Below are 15,640 nucleotides of genomic sequence, written 5' to 3' on the forward strand. Positions count from 1 at the left end.
TCAAAAATCAATCAATGTCCATTTCTTTCTGCGTCTCCTGTGTATATAATTGTTTAAAGTACCTCTGGAAGCACTTTCTGATCTCCACTGGATTCTGTATATTCTTTCCTTCCTTGGAAGTCAAATTCGTAATAGTATTAAGTTTTTGTCTTTTTTTCATTTGCCAAGCAGCCAACAATTTTCCGCACTTATTTGCTGATTCAAATGTCTTTTGTCTCATCTGTTTAATCTTCCATTCTATTTCCTGATTCATCATTTTCATATATTGCACTTGATATAACTTTATCTCTTTCAGGATCTCCTGCGACTTTGGTTTCGCTCTCAATTTCTTCTCTCCTTCCTTTATTTTCTCCAGGATTTTATCTTTTTTTTCATTTTGAGCTCTCTTCTTGATTGCATTCTGTTGTATCAGAAATCCTCTCATAACCGCTTTACTTGCGTCCCAGATTACTCTTTTTTCCACAGTGGTGTTCATATTTGTCAGCGCTGCCCAAGGTCCCAGCTCACACAAGACCTTCTTCTCTCCCTAAGGATATGTTCCACCCATCCTGCTGCGTTGCATTGATGCAGCTCTTCCCAGTAAAACTGCATCCAAGTCCCTGACCATACCTCCCATAAATACCTACAAAGACTCCTCCAGATCTGTGATTCTACGGGTTGCTACTCCAGCACAAAAGGCATCAGCTCACATACACACCCTGCCTCCTGGAAAGTTTTGTGAATGATTTGTGAACGATTGCTGTTCCTGAAATTTCTTGTTGTGTTTTTTTGGTCTCCTTAATTATCACATAGGTTGTGATCTAATGCGAACCATCATCTTTAAATGCTTCCCCCCCCCACCCCTGTGTTCTGCAAGGCCTGTAAAAATTATTCGTTTGATTGGGAGAGACACTGTGGAAGAAATAATCTACCGGCGAGCAGCATCAAAGCTCCAGCTAACCAGCACCATTATCGAAGGGGGTCAGTTTGCTCTTGGAACGCAGAAATCACAGGTGGAAGCAGATATCCAGGTAAAAGAGGGGCCTAATGTGTCTCTGAATAGCAATCTAAACTGCTGAGCAAAGCCAGACCTACTTTTATTAAAAAGTTGTGGAATGCAACAAAGAGATTTAGCACTGCTTGTGTTGGATCGGGGAATCAAGGACAATTTCAGGCTGGAGAGGAAAGCTGTGGTTTTGTGCTGTTGTTTTTTAAATTTATGGAAAGGCTCAAATCATGTTGTATCATTAGCAGCTTACTGAAATCATAAACTTTCCTTTGTGAGGCTAATGCAGGTTGGAATTCAGTTTTTCTGTGAAATTCTGAAGTTCAGCCCAAACGCCTAGAAAACTAGAATCTATAGGAAGTAAATTCCCAGGAAATTCTCCCCTCCCATATCCTCACTTTATTTTCACTTCCAGACCAACAAAGCCTTATGTCAGAGGCTCAGGAGCAGAAGAGCAGGGGAGAGAGCAAATAGAGAGCGGAGGAGAGGAATCAGAGGGGAGCGTAGGGGAATATGACAGTGACCCGAGAGATTCCATGAGCTTCTCCAGCGAATCAGAAGATTCCCAGAAGGGGGCGCCTATGGTAAGGGCGAGGGGGGTCCCAGGGGGGACGCTCCATAAACAAGGGACCAGAGGGGACTCCCAAGGGAGCAGCGGAGGATCAGGACCAGTTCCCCCACCAGAGCACAGTGGGGGGGGAAGAGTCACATGAGTCAGGACCAGCCTCTCCTCCAGCGGGGAGAGAAGATGAGTCAGGGATAACCACGCCCCCATCGGAAAGTGGGGAAACGGAGGGAAGGCCAGGTCCAGCTAGCCTCCCCGAAAGAGGGAGCAGTGACACAAGTGTAACGGTCAGAAGGAAAGTGGGAGGCTGCGCGCGTGCACCAAGTTCAAATGTGGAGGAGCGCGGGACAGCAGAAAACCCGGATTGGGAGCCAGGTCCTAAAGCCCGAAGGAGGGGGGGGGAAGAGTCAGGGGACTCAGCGTCAGAGGAATCTAGGAGGGCTGAGACTCCGACTAGCAGGAGGACCCAGAGAAAGAAGGAACAGAGGAAGAGGTGGAGTAAGGCTAGAATCTTAAGCTGGTGTCAGGGGGGAGGAGATTCAGATGGAACTTCTACGGTCTAAGGCATAGACGTAGCGTTGCGCGCGGCGCGTCTGGAAATGAAACTGAACTTCAATAAAGACTTTTTTACTTGAGGAAGAAGCAGCGTTGGTCTTGTGTGAGCTGGGACCTTGGGCAGCGCTGACACCTTATAACACAATAAAGCACAGTTGTTTTATTAAAAATGCCTTCCTTTGCTGTTGTAGGATTTCATCTTTGAACTCAAAGCAAAACAGCAATGCAAAGGTGATGCAATCCTCAGCATTATGTCTGAATCTGCTGCTTCTTTCATGATGATTGCTTTATCGCTATGAAAAAGGCTTCTGTTGTGTTGGCTCTCAAAGCAGTTCATACACAAGTATAATGGGAATTTGATCAATAGGATATTCTTCACGCATGTCCAAGCTCCTATATCTTCCTAATATACCGATAGGAGCAGCACTCTGGAAGTGTTAGAGAAGGTGATAGTGAAGCCTTTTAGCCTCCATTTTTCTTTTCGTTTTTTGAAAGCTGAGCGAAGTCCTGAAATTTGGCTTGGACAAACTGTTGTCGTTGGGTGGAAGCACCATCTGTGATGTGGACCTGGGAAGTATCCTTGGGGAGACAAGAGAAGGATTATGGCTGATGGAAACTGTCCTGTCTACCGCAGAGGGAAATGTAGAAAATGAAGAGCAAAATGCAGAAAGTATGTTGATGGCTCCAGCACAAATATATTGGGTTTTTTTTAGAGCTGTAGGGGTCAGAATTGGCCTCAGTTTGAAAACTGATATTTGTTTCTAAACCCTAGCCCTACTCGTTCACCCTTCTCATTTTTTCCAAACAGCCAACCATTGGCCTCTGCTTAAGAAAGATAGTTCTGCCTGCTCCTCACTGCTTTCACTGTAAACTTTCCTTTCCAAAACTTCAGACTCAATAATAATAATAATAATAATAATAATAATAATAATAATAATAATTTATTATTTATACCCCGCCCATCTGGCTGGGCTTCCCCAGCCACTCTGGGCGGCTTCCAAAAGAATATTAAAATACATCCCCTTAGAACCTTGTTTCCGTTCAGAAGTTGGTTTGGAAGCAGAACTGTAGTAAATTAAGTGTGGGTTGTTCTGCCTTGGCTTTGATGAGAGGGTTAGAGACAATTAATAGAGGATAGAGCTGCCAAGATGTAGCTGAATGGGGCTTTCAAATCGAAAGGCAGTAGGCTTGCTTCTGAGTTTCCTTGGAGGCATCTGTCTGGCCATTCTTGGAAATGGGATGCTAGATTAGAATGACATTTGCTCTGATCCGAGAAAGCTGGCCTTGCGTCAGTATTCATCCTTTGAAGTTTACTTCACTGAAGTTGTGTTGCATCCAATAGCCAAGTTGTTTTTACAGGAGACGGATCAGCCCATTCACATATAAAATAGGGTTTGTGAGTCTACTTTTTGCAGCAAAAGCTGTGCATGGGTGTGAAAGTGATACAATGCAGCTCTGTAGCTTGAAGCTCCTTTATATCCCAGCTGTGTCTCTTCTAGTATTTGAGCTAGGTTGGGAGAAGAGTGTCTGAAGCTATAGGGTGAAAGGCAAGTTCAGCTTTACTCACCTTTAGTGGTGGTGCTGGGATATGGTCTATGCCTATGACATCCCAATGCAAACTAGGCAGATGTGAGAATAAGCAAACATAGTTAATTGAAAAATAAGGTTTAGAGGAGATGCTGGGTATCAGAGTCCTAGTCTTCATTTGCTTAATTAGAATTCCTTTTTTAAATTTGGATTTATTAATTGGCCAAATAGAATATATCCTATTTTTTATCGGACCTTTGTGTGATAGGGAAGTTGATGAAACATCAGCTAAAATACCCCTACTGCAGGAAACAATCACCGTAGACTTAACTCATTGACCCTTTTGTCCAGAATTTCACAGTGGTTTTCTTTCTGAGTGGAACTATTGAACAGAATGGCAGTTACTTTATAATTTGATTTTGTATTTTGTCCAAAACCGTTCACTTAAGTTCCTCTAATGCAATTTTTTATAAATCGATCATTTATGTTGGTGCTAATCCACACTTTCTTTTAAGGGCATGGGTGGGAATTCTATAGCCAGGTAGTCTGACAGTAGGTACAGTGGTACCTCGGGATGCGAACGGGATCTGTTCCGGAGCCCCGTTCGCATACCAAATGGAACATAAGACGCGACGGCTTGTCTGTGCATGTGCGGGTCACATTTTGCCGCTTCCACGCATGCGCATGAGGTCATTTTGAGCGTCTGCGCGAGTGGCGAAACCCGGAAGTAATGCGCTCCGTTACTTCCAGGTTGCCACGGAGCGCAAGTCGAATGCACTCAACCTGAAACACATTTAACTCGAGGTATGACTATATTGTTGGAACTGTCAGAGCTCACTAAACAAAGGAGACAACTTTTTAAAAAGAGCATTGCGATGCTCAACCTTATCTTAAAACAAAAAAATCTGCTGTAATGTTGGTGGCTCATTTTGAGATGCTTGCTGTATTAAGGCCTATATGAAGGCAAAGACTACTCAAAGGAAGGCAAACCTATATGAAGGCAAAGACTACTCAAAGGAACCTAGCCACGAAGACCAGAAGGCCTTCGATCTTCTGCTGGGTCTTCAGAAATGTCTTCTTGAAGATGGAGGTCAGGAAGGAAGAGCTCTCCAAAATAAAGCAAATTTAAGGACACTGTGAACACTTTGGGTGGGTGGCAATCCAGCTTCAGGCATGCTTGGAGGAGAAGGTAAAAAAAAAGGTAAAGGACCCCTGGACAGTTAAGTCCAGTCCAAGGCAACTATGGGGTTGAAGCGCTCATCTCGCTTTCAGGCTGAGGGAGCCAGCGCTTGTCCACAGACAGCTTTTCAGGTCATGTGGGCAGCATGACTAAACCGCTTCTGGCATAATGGAACACCACGACGGAAACCAGAGCGCATGGAAACGCCGTTCACCTTCCCGCCACAGTAGTACCTATTTATCTACTTGCACTGGCGTGCTTTCGAACTGCTAGGTTGGCAGGAGCTGGGACAGAGCAACAGGAACTTACTCGGTTGCGGGGATTCGAACTGCCAACCTTCCAATCGGCAAGCCCAAGAGGCTCAGTGGTTTAGACCACAGTGCCACCGATTATCTGAATTCATATTTCAGTCTGGCTTCAGGACCAATCGGGGCACTGAAACCGGCTTGGTCACGCTGGTTGAGAGTCCCTGGAAAACTGACTAAAGGGTGCCTTCATATTGTGGATGCAGGAGGACATGAAAGTAGCTTGAGATGTAAAAAGCTGTTGCAGCCCATGAATATCTTTTCCTTTTCCAGGTTCTTGTCACAGGCATTCAGCCGGGACCCAGCAAGAAGCGGCGTAAATTGAGCCCAGAAGAACTGGCGGCTCGACAGAGGAAGCGGCAGGAGGCAGCAGCAGAGAGGGCCAGGCTCAGGGAAGAGAAGAAGCAGAAGAAGGCAGAAGCTGAGCACCAGAAGAAGTAAGGTTGTCTCTGTTGGCAGTGATCTCACAGCAGCACCAGCAGTCAAGATGCTTCACGGTTCTACTTGCTACTGCAGTTTTATTTTTTATTCAATTCCATGTACAAATTGCTTCCTATAAATAATCTCAAAGCAATTTAACAATTTAGGGGCGGGGGTGGGGGGCAGATCTCATAGAAAAAGCAAATTCAAAGCCAGTGCAGATACAGACTGTGTGTAATGAGGAAGATTTATTTCAGCTGTAAAACATCAGTGATATTTATATTATTTTTGTAGGTGTATCCATAGGCTATGACGTCTTAGGTTGTGAAAAATGCAGAAAAAGCATCTGAATGAGTTTCAGCTCTAAAACGGGCTGTTGATCCATTGACTGCTGTGGAGCTGCACAATTTTTCTTTCTTTAACACTATCTGCTATTTTCCCTTCCGTTTTGTGAAGCCAGAAAATAGTATTTCTTTCTAACTTCTTTGCTGTTACTCAGAACGTGGTTTAACTTTGAGACAAGCTGCTTTGAGGGGCCAGACAAAAGCATATGTGTGTTGAAAAATTTCATTTGGTCTAGGTTGTTTTCTTTTCAGCACTGTAACTTGATGGAAATAAGAATGACATTCTGAATATTTACTGAAGGCATTTGGCTGTGATATTTCCTGACAAATGTCAAAAACGCCCTGGCACTTCTGTTCAAATTTTAAGACTTACTGCTAAAAGTTAGCAAGTTCCCAGTTCAATGTTATTTTCAACTTGCGGTACCTGTTGACGCATGCAAATGTTTAGCCGTTGTGTCACTTTGGGCTGCCTTCTCAAATAGCCTGACTCCGAGAAGACTGCCAGCATGCCCCAGGCCTCATAAGAACATAGTGGCCCATCTAGTCGAGCATCCGCAGGTTTCGAATCCTTCCTGTTAATTTATCTAATTCTTCATGGTCCATTAATTTCATTTGCCATTCTTCTTTCGTCGGTAATTCTTCTTGCTTCCATTTTTGTGCCGATAATATTCTTGCTGCCGCCATTGCATATAAAAACAACTTACAATCCTGTCTATTAATATCATCCCCTACAATGCCAAGTAAAAATGCTTCTGGTTTTTTAATAAATGTATATTTCAACATCTTTTTCATCTCATTATATATCATTTCCCAGAAGTTTTTCACTTTTTTCAATTCCCATCACATATGATAAAAAGTTCCTTCCTTTTCTTTACATTTCCAACATTTATTACTTGTTTCCAGCATCCTATTCTCACAGTGGCCAACCAGATGTATATGGGAAACCAGCAAGCAGAAGACGAGCACAAGAGCTTTCTCCCCTCCCATGGTACCTTGGTTTATGAACTTAATCCATTCCGGAAGTCCATTCTTAAACCAAGGCGTGCTTTCCCATAGAAGCGGGGGACTCAATTTACAAATGGAACACACTCAACAGGAAGTGAAACATGTTCTGCTTCCAAGGCAAAGTTCACAAACCAAAACACCTACTTCTGGGTTTGCAGCATTCTTAATCCAAGTCGTTCATAAACTACCGTATTTTTCGCCTTATAGGACACACTGGCCCATAGGACGCACCTCATTTTTTGGGGGGGAAATGAATAAAAAAAAATTATTTCCCCCCCCCAGCCACCGGGCTGGGGCGGGGGAAGCCCGAGCTTCCCCTGACCCCAGCCCCCAGAACAGGCTGCCGCCCGCAAGCCTTGCGAGCCTGCAGGAACTCCCCCGGGCGCGCAAGGCTTGCGGACACCTGTGCAAAGCACGGGGCGTCCTCCGGAGGGCGCCCCATGCTCCGGGCTGCAGGCTGCCGCCCGCAAGCCTTGCGCGCCCGGGGGAACTCCCGCCGGGCTTGCAAGGCTTGCAGATAGCTTCCTGAAGCCTGGAGAGGGGTCGGTGCGCACCGACGCCTCTCACTCTCCAGGCTTCAGCGAAAGCCTGCTTCGCCCCATAGGACGCACACACATTTCCCCTTCATTTTTGGAGGGGAAAAAGTGCGTCCTATACTGCGAAAAATATGGTAAGCTGTTCTTAAACCAAGGTTCCACTGTATTTAGAAGCATTGCTGCCTACAACTGAGGAAGCAGAGCATAAACATCATGGCTAGAAGCCATTGATAACCCTCTCCTCCATATATTATCCCTGGGCTGTGCCTTGATCAGAAGGCTGGAACTCAGTTGACCATTTATGCTGTATTATTATTATCATTATTATTACTATTGAGTTTACAGTAAAATAGGTGGTGTATTGCTAATACAAAACATGGGAAACCTCTCTTAACAACCTGATGCATGCTTCTTCTTCTTCTTTTTAAATTCAGGATGGCCTGGTGGGAAGCAAATCACTACAGGTCTTACAGCCTGGAGTCAGAAGAGAGCAGCTGTCAGAGGCTCAGGAGCAGAAGAGCAGGGGAGAGAGCAAATAGAGAGCGGAGGAGAGGAATCAGAGGGGAGCGTAGGGGAATATGACAGTGGACCGAGAGATTCCATGAGCTTCTCCAGCGAATCAGAAGATTCCCAGGAGGGGGCGCCTATGGTAAGGGCGAGGCGAATCCCAGAGGGGACGATCCATAAACAAGGAACCAGAGGGGAGTCCCAAAGGAGTAGCGTAGGAGTAGGGCCAGTTCCCCCACCAGAGCACAGTGGGGGGGAAGAGTCACGTGAGTCAGGACCAGCTTCTCCTCCATCGGGGAGTGGGGAGACGGAGGGAAGGCCAGGTCCAGCTAGCCTCCCCGAAAGGGGGAGCAGTGACACAAGTGTAACGGTCAGAAGGAAAGTGGGAGGCTGCGCGCGCGCACCAAGTTCAAATGTGGAGGAGCGCGGGACAGCAGAAAACCCGGATTGGGAGCCAGGTCCTAAAGCCCGAAAGAGGGGGGGGGAGGAGTCGGGAGAATCAGCGTCAGAAGAATCTCGGAGGGCTGAGACTCCGACTAGCAGAAGGACCCAGAGAAAGAAGGAACAGAGGAAGAGGTGGAGTAAGGCTAGAATCTTAAGCTGGTGTCAGGGGGGAGGAGATTCAGATGGGACTTCTACGGTCTGACGGATAGATGTAGCGTTGCGCGCTGCGCGTCTGGAAATGAGACTGAACTTCAATAAAGACTTTTAAACTTGAGCAAGAAGCAGCGTTGGTCTTGTGTGAGCTGGGACCTTGGGCAGCGCTGACAGTAAGTCCCATCTCAATAACTCTGCAAGCTCACGAAGATAGGCAAAGATGACTACAGAGGAAAAAGTCAAGCAATTGCAGGAAGCGGTCTCAACGCTCTACGCAGAATTGGCTGCGTCTAAGAAAAAAGAAGAAGACAAAACTGCGCTCTGCCAGGATCTGCAAGCCAGGTGGGACAGATGGGGAAAGGAGGGGCAGCTGGGAGCCAAGCCGGAGGGAGTTGCCCTCGGGAAAAGGGAGGCGAGCCTTGTGACCCATTTTGACGGGAACCTGCAGCAGTACCCTAACTTCAGAGCAGAAGTAGTTTTCGCGCTCAATTTGCTTCGGAAAGATTTTAGAGATGAGGAGGAGAAAGTGGGTTTCATAATCACTCATCTGCATGGGGAAGCTAAGTCGTGGCTGCGAACCTTGTTACGCGAAAATGACCCCGCCCTCAAAGATTCAAGCGCCTTTATTGGAGCCATGGACGCTTGCTTTAAATCAACGGTGGATGTGGATGTCGCTAGAAGGGAAATGCATGGATTGCGGCAAGGAAAAGCGACGGTGCGCCAGTATCATTCCCGCTTTTTTGGGTTAGTAAATGTGCTGGGCTGGCAGAAGGACTCAGCTGCCGTCAGGGATCTGTTCTGGGAGGGGCTGAATGGAGCCGTGAAAGATGAGCTGGCGAGGGGAGAGAGACCCCAAAATACCACAGAAGTAGTCCAAAGGGCGCTTGCAATTGGGGTGCGCCTGGAAGAACGCCCGTGGAGCAGGGAGGAGGGGCGAAGAGCACACACGTCAGTTAGAACGACTCCCTTCCTACCCAGAGAGACAGAGCGCGCTCAGTCCACGCCTCCTCTGATGAGGGGAGAGGAGCCAATGGAAATCGGAGGTGCAAGGGCTCAGACAGCAAGCAGAGCCCAAACACCAGGAGCAGTCAAGGCGAAGGCTCCTAGAGGGAGCAGGAAGTGTTACATCTGCGACAGTGCACTGCACATGGCCAAAGAGTGTCCCCAGAGGCTCCAGAAGCACACTGCAGCCTCAGCAACTGTTAAAGGAGCAATTCAGCAGGGAGCAGAGCAGCAGGGAAACGGCGACGCCTGGTTGGAGATGGAGGCACTGGGGCTCAACCAGGCGAGTCAGTGAAGCAGTCCCCAGAGATTTTGCAGCCCACAGACCCCCTCCCACCCAAACCAGTGGTGCAACTCACTGCATCGCTCCAGCTGCCCGATGGGCTCACCCTGGAGGTCCCTATTACGATTGACTCTGGTAGCAACGCAGACTTTGTAGGGTTGGACTTCGTCAAGCAGCATCGCATAGCACTCCTGCCAGCCACGACGCCCCTAAATGTTGTCACGGTAGATGGCAGGAAGATACTGGGAGGTACAGCAGACACCGCCTCTGGTGATGCAAATTGGGAACCACCGTGAAGTCATCAGTTTCAACGTCACCCACCTGTCAGACACGCCCATAGTGTTGGGCATGAGTTGGCTGGATAGGCACAGCCCGGCATTAGCGTGGTACCAGCGGCAATTGACCTTCTGCTCTTCCTACTGCGCAGCGCATTGCATCCAGACCTGCCAGGAAGAGGAGGGGCAAGAGGATGCACCGCAGCTACATCTAGGCATGGTGCAAGCGGTGCCCAACAAGTACAAGGCCTTTTTGGAAGTCTTCTGCGAGAAGGAAGCGGACAAGCTGCCTCCCCACAGACCCTACGACTGCAAGATTGACCTCCTGCCGGGGGTGACACTGCCGACTGGGAGACTGTACTCCATGTCTGAAGACGAAATGCAAGAACTCAGGGAGTTCATAGATCGCAATTTGAAGCGGGGATTCATCCGGGAATCCAAAGCAGTGGGGGGCAGTCCTGTGTTTTTCGTGAAGAAGAGAGACACGCCCGAACGGAGGCTCATAGTGGATTATAGAATCATCAATTCCAGGACAAAGCCCACAGCATTCCCCATGCCCAAAATTGACGACCTGCTCGCGACGGTGAGGAAGGGACGGATCTTCACCAAGTTGGATCTACGAGGGGCCTACAACCTTATACGCATGCGGGAGGGCGACGAGTGGAAGACAGCCATGTTTACGCCTTTAGGAACCTATGAATACAGAGTCATGCCGTTTGGTCTCCAAAATGGCTCCCATTGTTTCCAAGCTTTCATGCACCACGTGCTAGCGGGACTCCTCTACAAGAAGTGCGTCTGCTTCTTAGATGATATTCTGATCTTTTCGGACTCGCAGGAGGCGCACGAGGAGGACGTCAAGGAGGTCCTGCAGAGACTACGGGAGCACAGACTTTACGCCAAACTGGAGAAGTGCCAGTTCGACACGACAGAGGTGGATTTCCTGGGCTACAAGCTGTCCGACAAGGGACTTGCCATGGACAGCGCCAAGGTCCGCTCAGTGTTGGACTGGAAGAGTCCGCGCAACCGGAAGGAGGTCCAGAAGTTCGTCGGTTTCGCCAACTTTTATCGCAAGTTCATCAAGGGGTTCGCGAAGGAGACGGCGGCCATCACGGACACCCTCAGCTCCAAGAAGAAGAAGTTCACCTGGACGGACCAGGCGGAGCAGTCCTTTCGGAGGCTCAAGCGTCTCTTCGCGTCCGAAGAACAGCTGCTACACGTAAACCCCAGCAAACCGATGAGGGTTGAAACGGACGCCTCGGACAGAGCGGTGGGGGCGGTCCTGTTGCAGCAAGATCCGCAAGGGGACTGGAGACCGTGCGCATTCTACTCCAGGAAGCTCAGCGCGTCGGAGCAGAACTACACCATCTGGGACAGGGAGTTGCTGGCTATTCATGCAGCCTTCAAGGCGTGGCGGCACTTCCTCGTCGGAGCCAGACACACAGTGCAGGTTCGCACGGACCACAAGAACCTGGAGTACTGGCGCACGGCGAAGTTCCTGAACCAGAGACACATCCACTGGGCGGAGTTCTTTGCAGATTTCGATTTCCGGATAGAATACATCCCGGGAGACAACAACGTCATGGCGGATGCGCTATCCAGGAAGCCGCAGTATCTCGAGGAAGCGGCACCGGCAGCGGCCAAACACATTTTCGCACCAGAGGTGTGGGCGTGCGCTTCAGCCGCAGTGGACCTGGACGCAGTGCGTCGCGCGCTACAGGCGGATTCATTTGCGCAATCCAAGATGGAGGAGGTGCGAAACGGCACAGCGAGGGACGACGAGTTCCAGATACGCGACGGACTACTCCTCCGCAAAGGGGCTCTCTACGTATCGGGTGACGACCTTCGCGCGAGAGTCTTGCAGCAGCTGCACGACGCGCCCAGCGCGGGGCACTTCGGCAAGGACAAGACGGCGGAATTAGTCACCAGGGACTTTTGGTGGCCCAAGGTGCGGGGAGAAGTTGCGGATTACGTTTCCAGGTGTGACACCTGCCAAAGGGCCAAGCCAGTACACAGGAAGCCGGCGGGTCTGCTGGAACTGCTGCAGACGCCGCTCGAACCATGGGAGAAAGTGGCCCTGGACTTTGTTACAGATCTGCCCAGTTCGCGCAGGTAGGGGACTGGGTCTGGTTAGCAGCTCAGGCAGTGCCGGCCAGAACGCTAGCTAAGAGGAAGCTAGGACACAAGCAGCTGGGACCTTACCAGGTCGCGGCACAAATCAATCCAGTGGCCTACCGGTTGACACTCCCGGAGGGGTCCAGAATGCACCCAGTCTTTCACAGGTCAGTGCTCACGCCTTACAAGGCGCCCCACAGGTTTCAGGCGCCAGGGACCGCACCAGCTCCACGTAGCCCATCGCCAACAGGGGAGGGACCACAGAGGGCGACGCCACTCAACGAGGTCACAGAGATTTTGGACTCCAGATGGGGGGAAGAGGGAGTTGAATATCTCCTCGCCAGGGAGGGTACTCCGGCCAGCGCCAACGAGTGGGTGCCGTGCTACGCCGTGGAGGAGCATTATCTCAAAGACGAGTTCCATTCGATCTTCCCACACAGACCCATGCCGGCGGAGTATTTCGACGACTGGCTTTTCACACCCACACTGTCAGCCAGCACGTTCCAAGGTTTCTCCTCAGATGAGGAGCCGACGCCGGGGATGAGCTCCCCGGAGGGGTCGTTCTCGGGGTTTGCCACGGACCGCTCCTATTGGTGGGACACTCAACCAGAAGTGGGGTGGAGCAGGGAACTGCTGAGGGGGCCCTTGCACACAGACTCACCCGAGGGACCGGGTGGAGAAGTGGACATGGACGTGTGGGGGGAGGATCTTGGTTTTGAGCACGACAGCAGAGAAATGGAAGCAGAGGAAGTCGACATCGACGAACCCATCGTGGGGGGGCCTGATCCCGCTGGCCGGTTGCACACCAGGGGGAGAGAACGGAAGCCAGCACTCACACCCCCAGCGCTGGAGCACCTGGAACCCACACCCGAAGAGGGGGAGGGGGAGGGGGGGCTTCGAGGGGGGGATGGATGTCAGAGGCTCAGGAGCAGAAGAGCAGGGGAGAGAGCAAATAGAGAGCGGAGGAGAGGAATCAGAGGGGAGCGTAGGGGAATATGACAGTGGACCGAGAGATTCCATGAGCTTCTCCAGCGAATCAGAAGATTCCCAGGAGGGGGCGCCTATGGTAAGGGCGAGGCGAATCCCAGAGGGGATGGAACCAGAGGGGAGTCCCAAAGGAGTAGCGTAGGAGTAGGGCCAGTTCCCCCACCAGAGCACAGTGGGGGGGAAGAGTCACGTGAGTCAGGACCAGCTTCTCCTCCATCGGGGAGTGGGGAGACGGAGGGAAGGCCAGGTCCAGCTAGCCTCCCCGAAAGGGGGAGCAGTGACACAAGTGTAACGGTCAGAAGGAAAGTGGGAGGCTGCGCGCGCGCGCCAAGTTCAAATGTGGAGGAGCGCAGGACAGCAGAAAACCCGGATTGGGAGCCAGGTCCTAAAGCCCGAAAGAGGGGGGGGGAGGAGTCGGGAGAATCAGCGTCAGAAGAATCTCGGAGGGCTGAGACTCCGACTAGCAGAAGGACCCAGAGAAAGAAGGAACAGAGGAAGAGGTGGAGTAAGGCTAGAATCTTAAGCTGGTGTCAGGGGGGAGGAGATTCAGATGGGACTTCTACGGTCTGACGGATAGATGTAGCGTTGCGCGCTGCGCGTCTGGAAATGAGACTGAACTTCAATAAAGACTTTTAAACTTGAGCAAGAAGCAGCGTTGGTCTTGTGTGAGCTGGGACCTTGGGCAGCGCTGACAGCAGCGAAGAGGAGACAGAAAGAGATTTAGAAAGTGGGATGGGTGCGGATTTGGAGTACGCAGACCCTGACCTGAGCTCCATCAAGTATGTTATAGGTGATGTTACCCACCCCTCTGCAGGAGAAGAGGATGCCATCATTGTGCATTGTGTAGGTAGGTGGAGCAGACTTTGCTAGAAGAGACCTCGTTTTTTATTCACCAGATTAGTTGGATTTCTGAGCAGCCATAGCCTCCTCTTAGGCCACATTCACACCGCACATTTGAAGCACTATGATACTGCTTTAAACAATCATGGCTTGGAGCTGTAGGGTATTAAGGGTGCTGAGAGTACTTAAAAAGGTAAAGGTAAAAGACCCCTGACAGTTAAGTCCAGTCGCGAAAGACTCTGGGGTTGCGGTGCTCATTTACTGGCCGAGGGAGCCGGCATTGTCCGCAGACAGTTTTTCTGGGTCATGTGGCCAGCATGACTAAGCCACTTCTGGCGAAGCCAGAGCAGCACATGGAAACGCCGTTTACCTTCCCACCAGAGCGGTACCTATTTATCTACTTGCACTTTGACGTGCTTTTGAACTGCAAGGTTGCCAGGAGCTGGGACCGAGCAATGGGAGCTCACCCTGTCAGAGGGATTCGAACTGCCCACCTTCTGATCGGCAAGCCCCAGGTTCAGTGGTTTAGACCACAGCACCACCCGGAGACCCCTATTCCACTCCCAGAGCTACAGTTCCCAGAGTCCCCTGTGAGGAGGGATTGACTGCTACACCACCCTGGGAAATGTAGGTCTCTGAGAGGGACTAAGGACCTCCTAATAACTCCCTGCACTTCCTATGATTCTTTGAGGGAAGTCATGGCTATGATAACATAGTGCTTAAATGTATGATGTGAATATGGCCCAGTGTCCTGGTCTGGTATTGAGTCTCTGCAGATTCTAGGATGCATGAAAGGCACAGGAGATAGAAATTCAGTCTGATGTGGAATTTCTGGAGTGCTCTTTCCTTTAGCAAGAACACAGCAGCCTGATGGTAGAAGGAAGGAGTGTTCTTTCTCTCTGCCACGGTCCTCTTGGTTTTGTCATGCAGCAGGGAGCTTTGTCCCCTGCTCATTTAATATAGAAATGCAGTGAATTGGTAAAGAAGGGATGAAGCGCTCCATACCTCTGCCACCAACCTGTTTGGTTTCTGCAACACAGAAATGCAGAAGACTCTTCCTCTCTTCTGGCAGGCCATTCACTTGCCAGGGTGAAATTCCTTGTCACTTGCAGCAACAAGCCAAGCAGTTTAAAGCAAGGCTGGTATATAGAGAGGTCATTAAACTCGATTGGCTGCACAAAGCATGAAAATAATATACTTGCTCGTATAATCGAATGTCAAATAATGAGTAAAAGTCAAATAGTTAAGGAGAGAACTGGTGTCCGTAAGTTTTCTTGTGAATACTGTCTGTTCCAGAATGCCAAGAACTTCACTCAGTCTTTGAAGACATTAGTTTGGCAGCGCTGCCAGGCATTAAGTCTTCCAGCATGAAATAGGAGAGGAGCGCTTAATTCATTCACAGTCATGTACCATCAAACTTCTCTGCACCTCTCTGCCGCCTCTTTTAAAAACTCTTCTGACCGTTGCTAACAACAATTTAGCCTTGGCCAACAAATTTCTAATCAGTTGACTATTTGCACTCTGTACACAACTCTGTAAATCATTTAAGAGAAATACTTGTAGGATATTGTCAGCGCTGCCCGAGGTCCCAGCTCACAGAAGACCAACGCTGCTT

At 49.7% G+C, this 15,640-nt stretch overlaps 1 protein-coding gene across 1 annotated transcript in view; it reads left to right on the forward strand.

Annotated features, from left to right (window-relative positions):
• Positions 1 to 15,640, forward strand: part of LOC128422438 (chromodomain-helicase-DNA-binding protein 1-like) — a 57,601-nt gene that overhangs the window by 17,412 nt on the left and 24,549 nt on the right. The window contains exons 10-11 of the mRNA XM_053406460.1: positions 5,391 to 5,554; positions 13,872 to 14,032. Coding sequence (XP_053262435.1) covers positions 5,391 to 5,554; positions 13,872 to 14,032 — 325 coding nt within the window. The remainder of the gene's footprint in view (positions 1 to 5,390; positions 5,555 to 13,871; positions 14,033 to 15,640) is intronic.

Source organism: Podarcis raffonei, chromosome 10, assembly GCF_027172205.1.
Source record: "Podarcis raffonei isolate rPodRaf1 chromosome 10, rPodRaf1.pri, whole genome shotgun sequence".
NCBI lineage: Eukaryota > Metazoa > Chordata > Lepidosauria > Squamata > Lacertidae > Podarcis > Podarcis raffonei.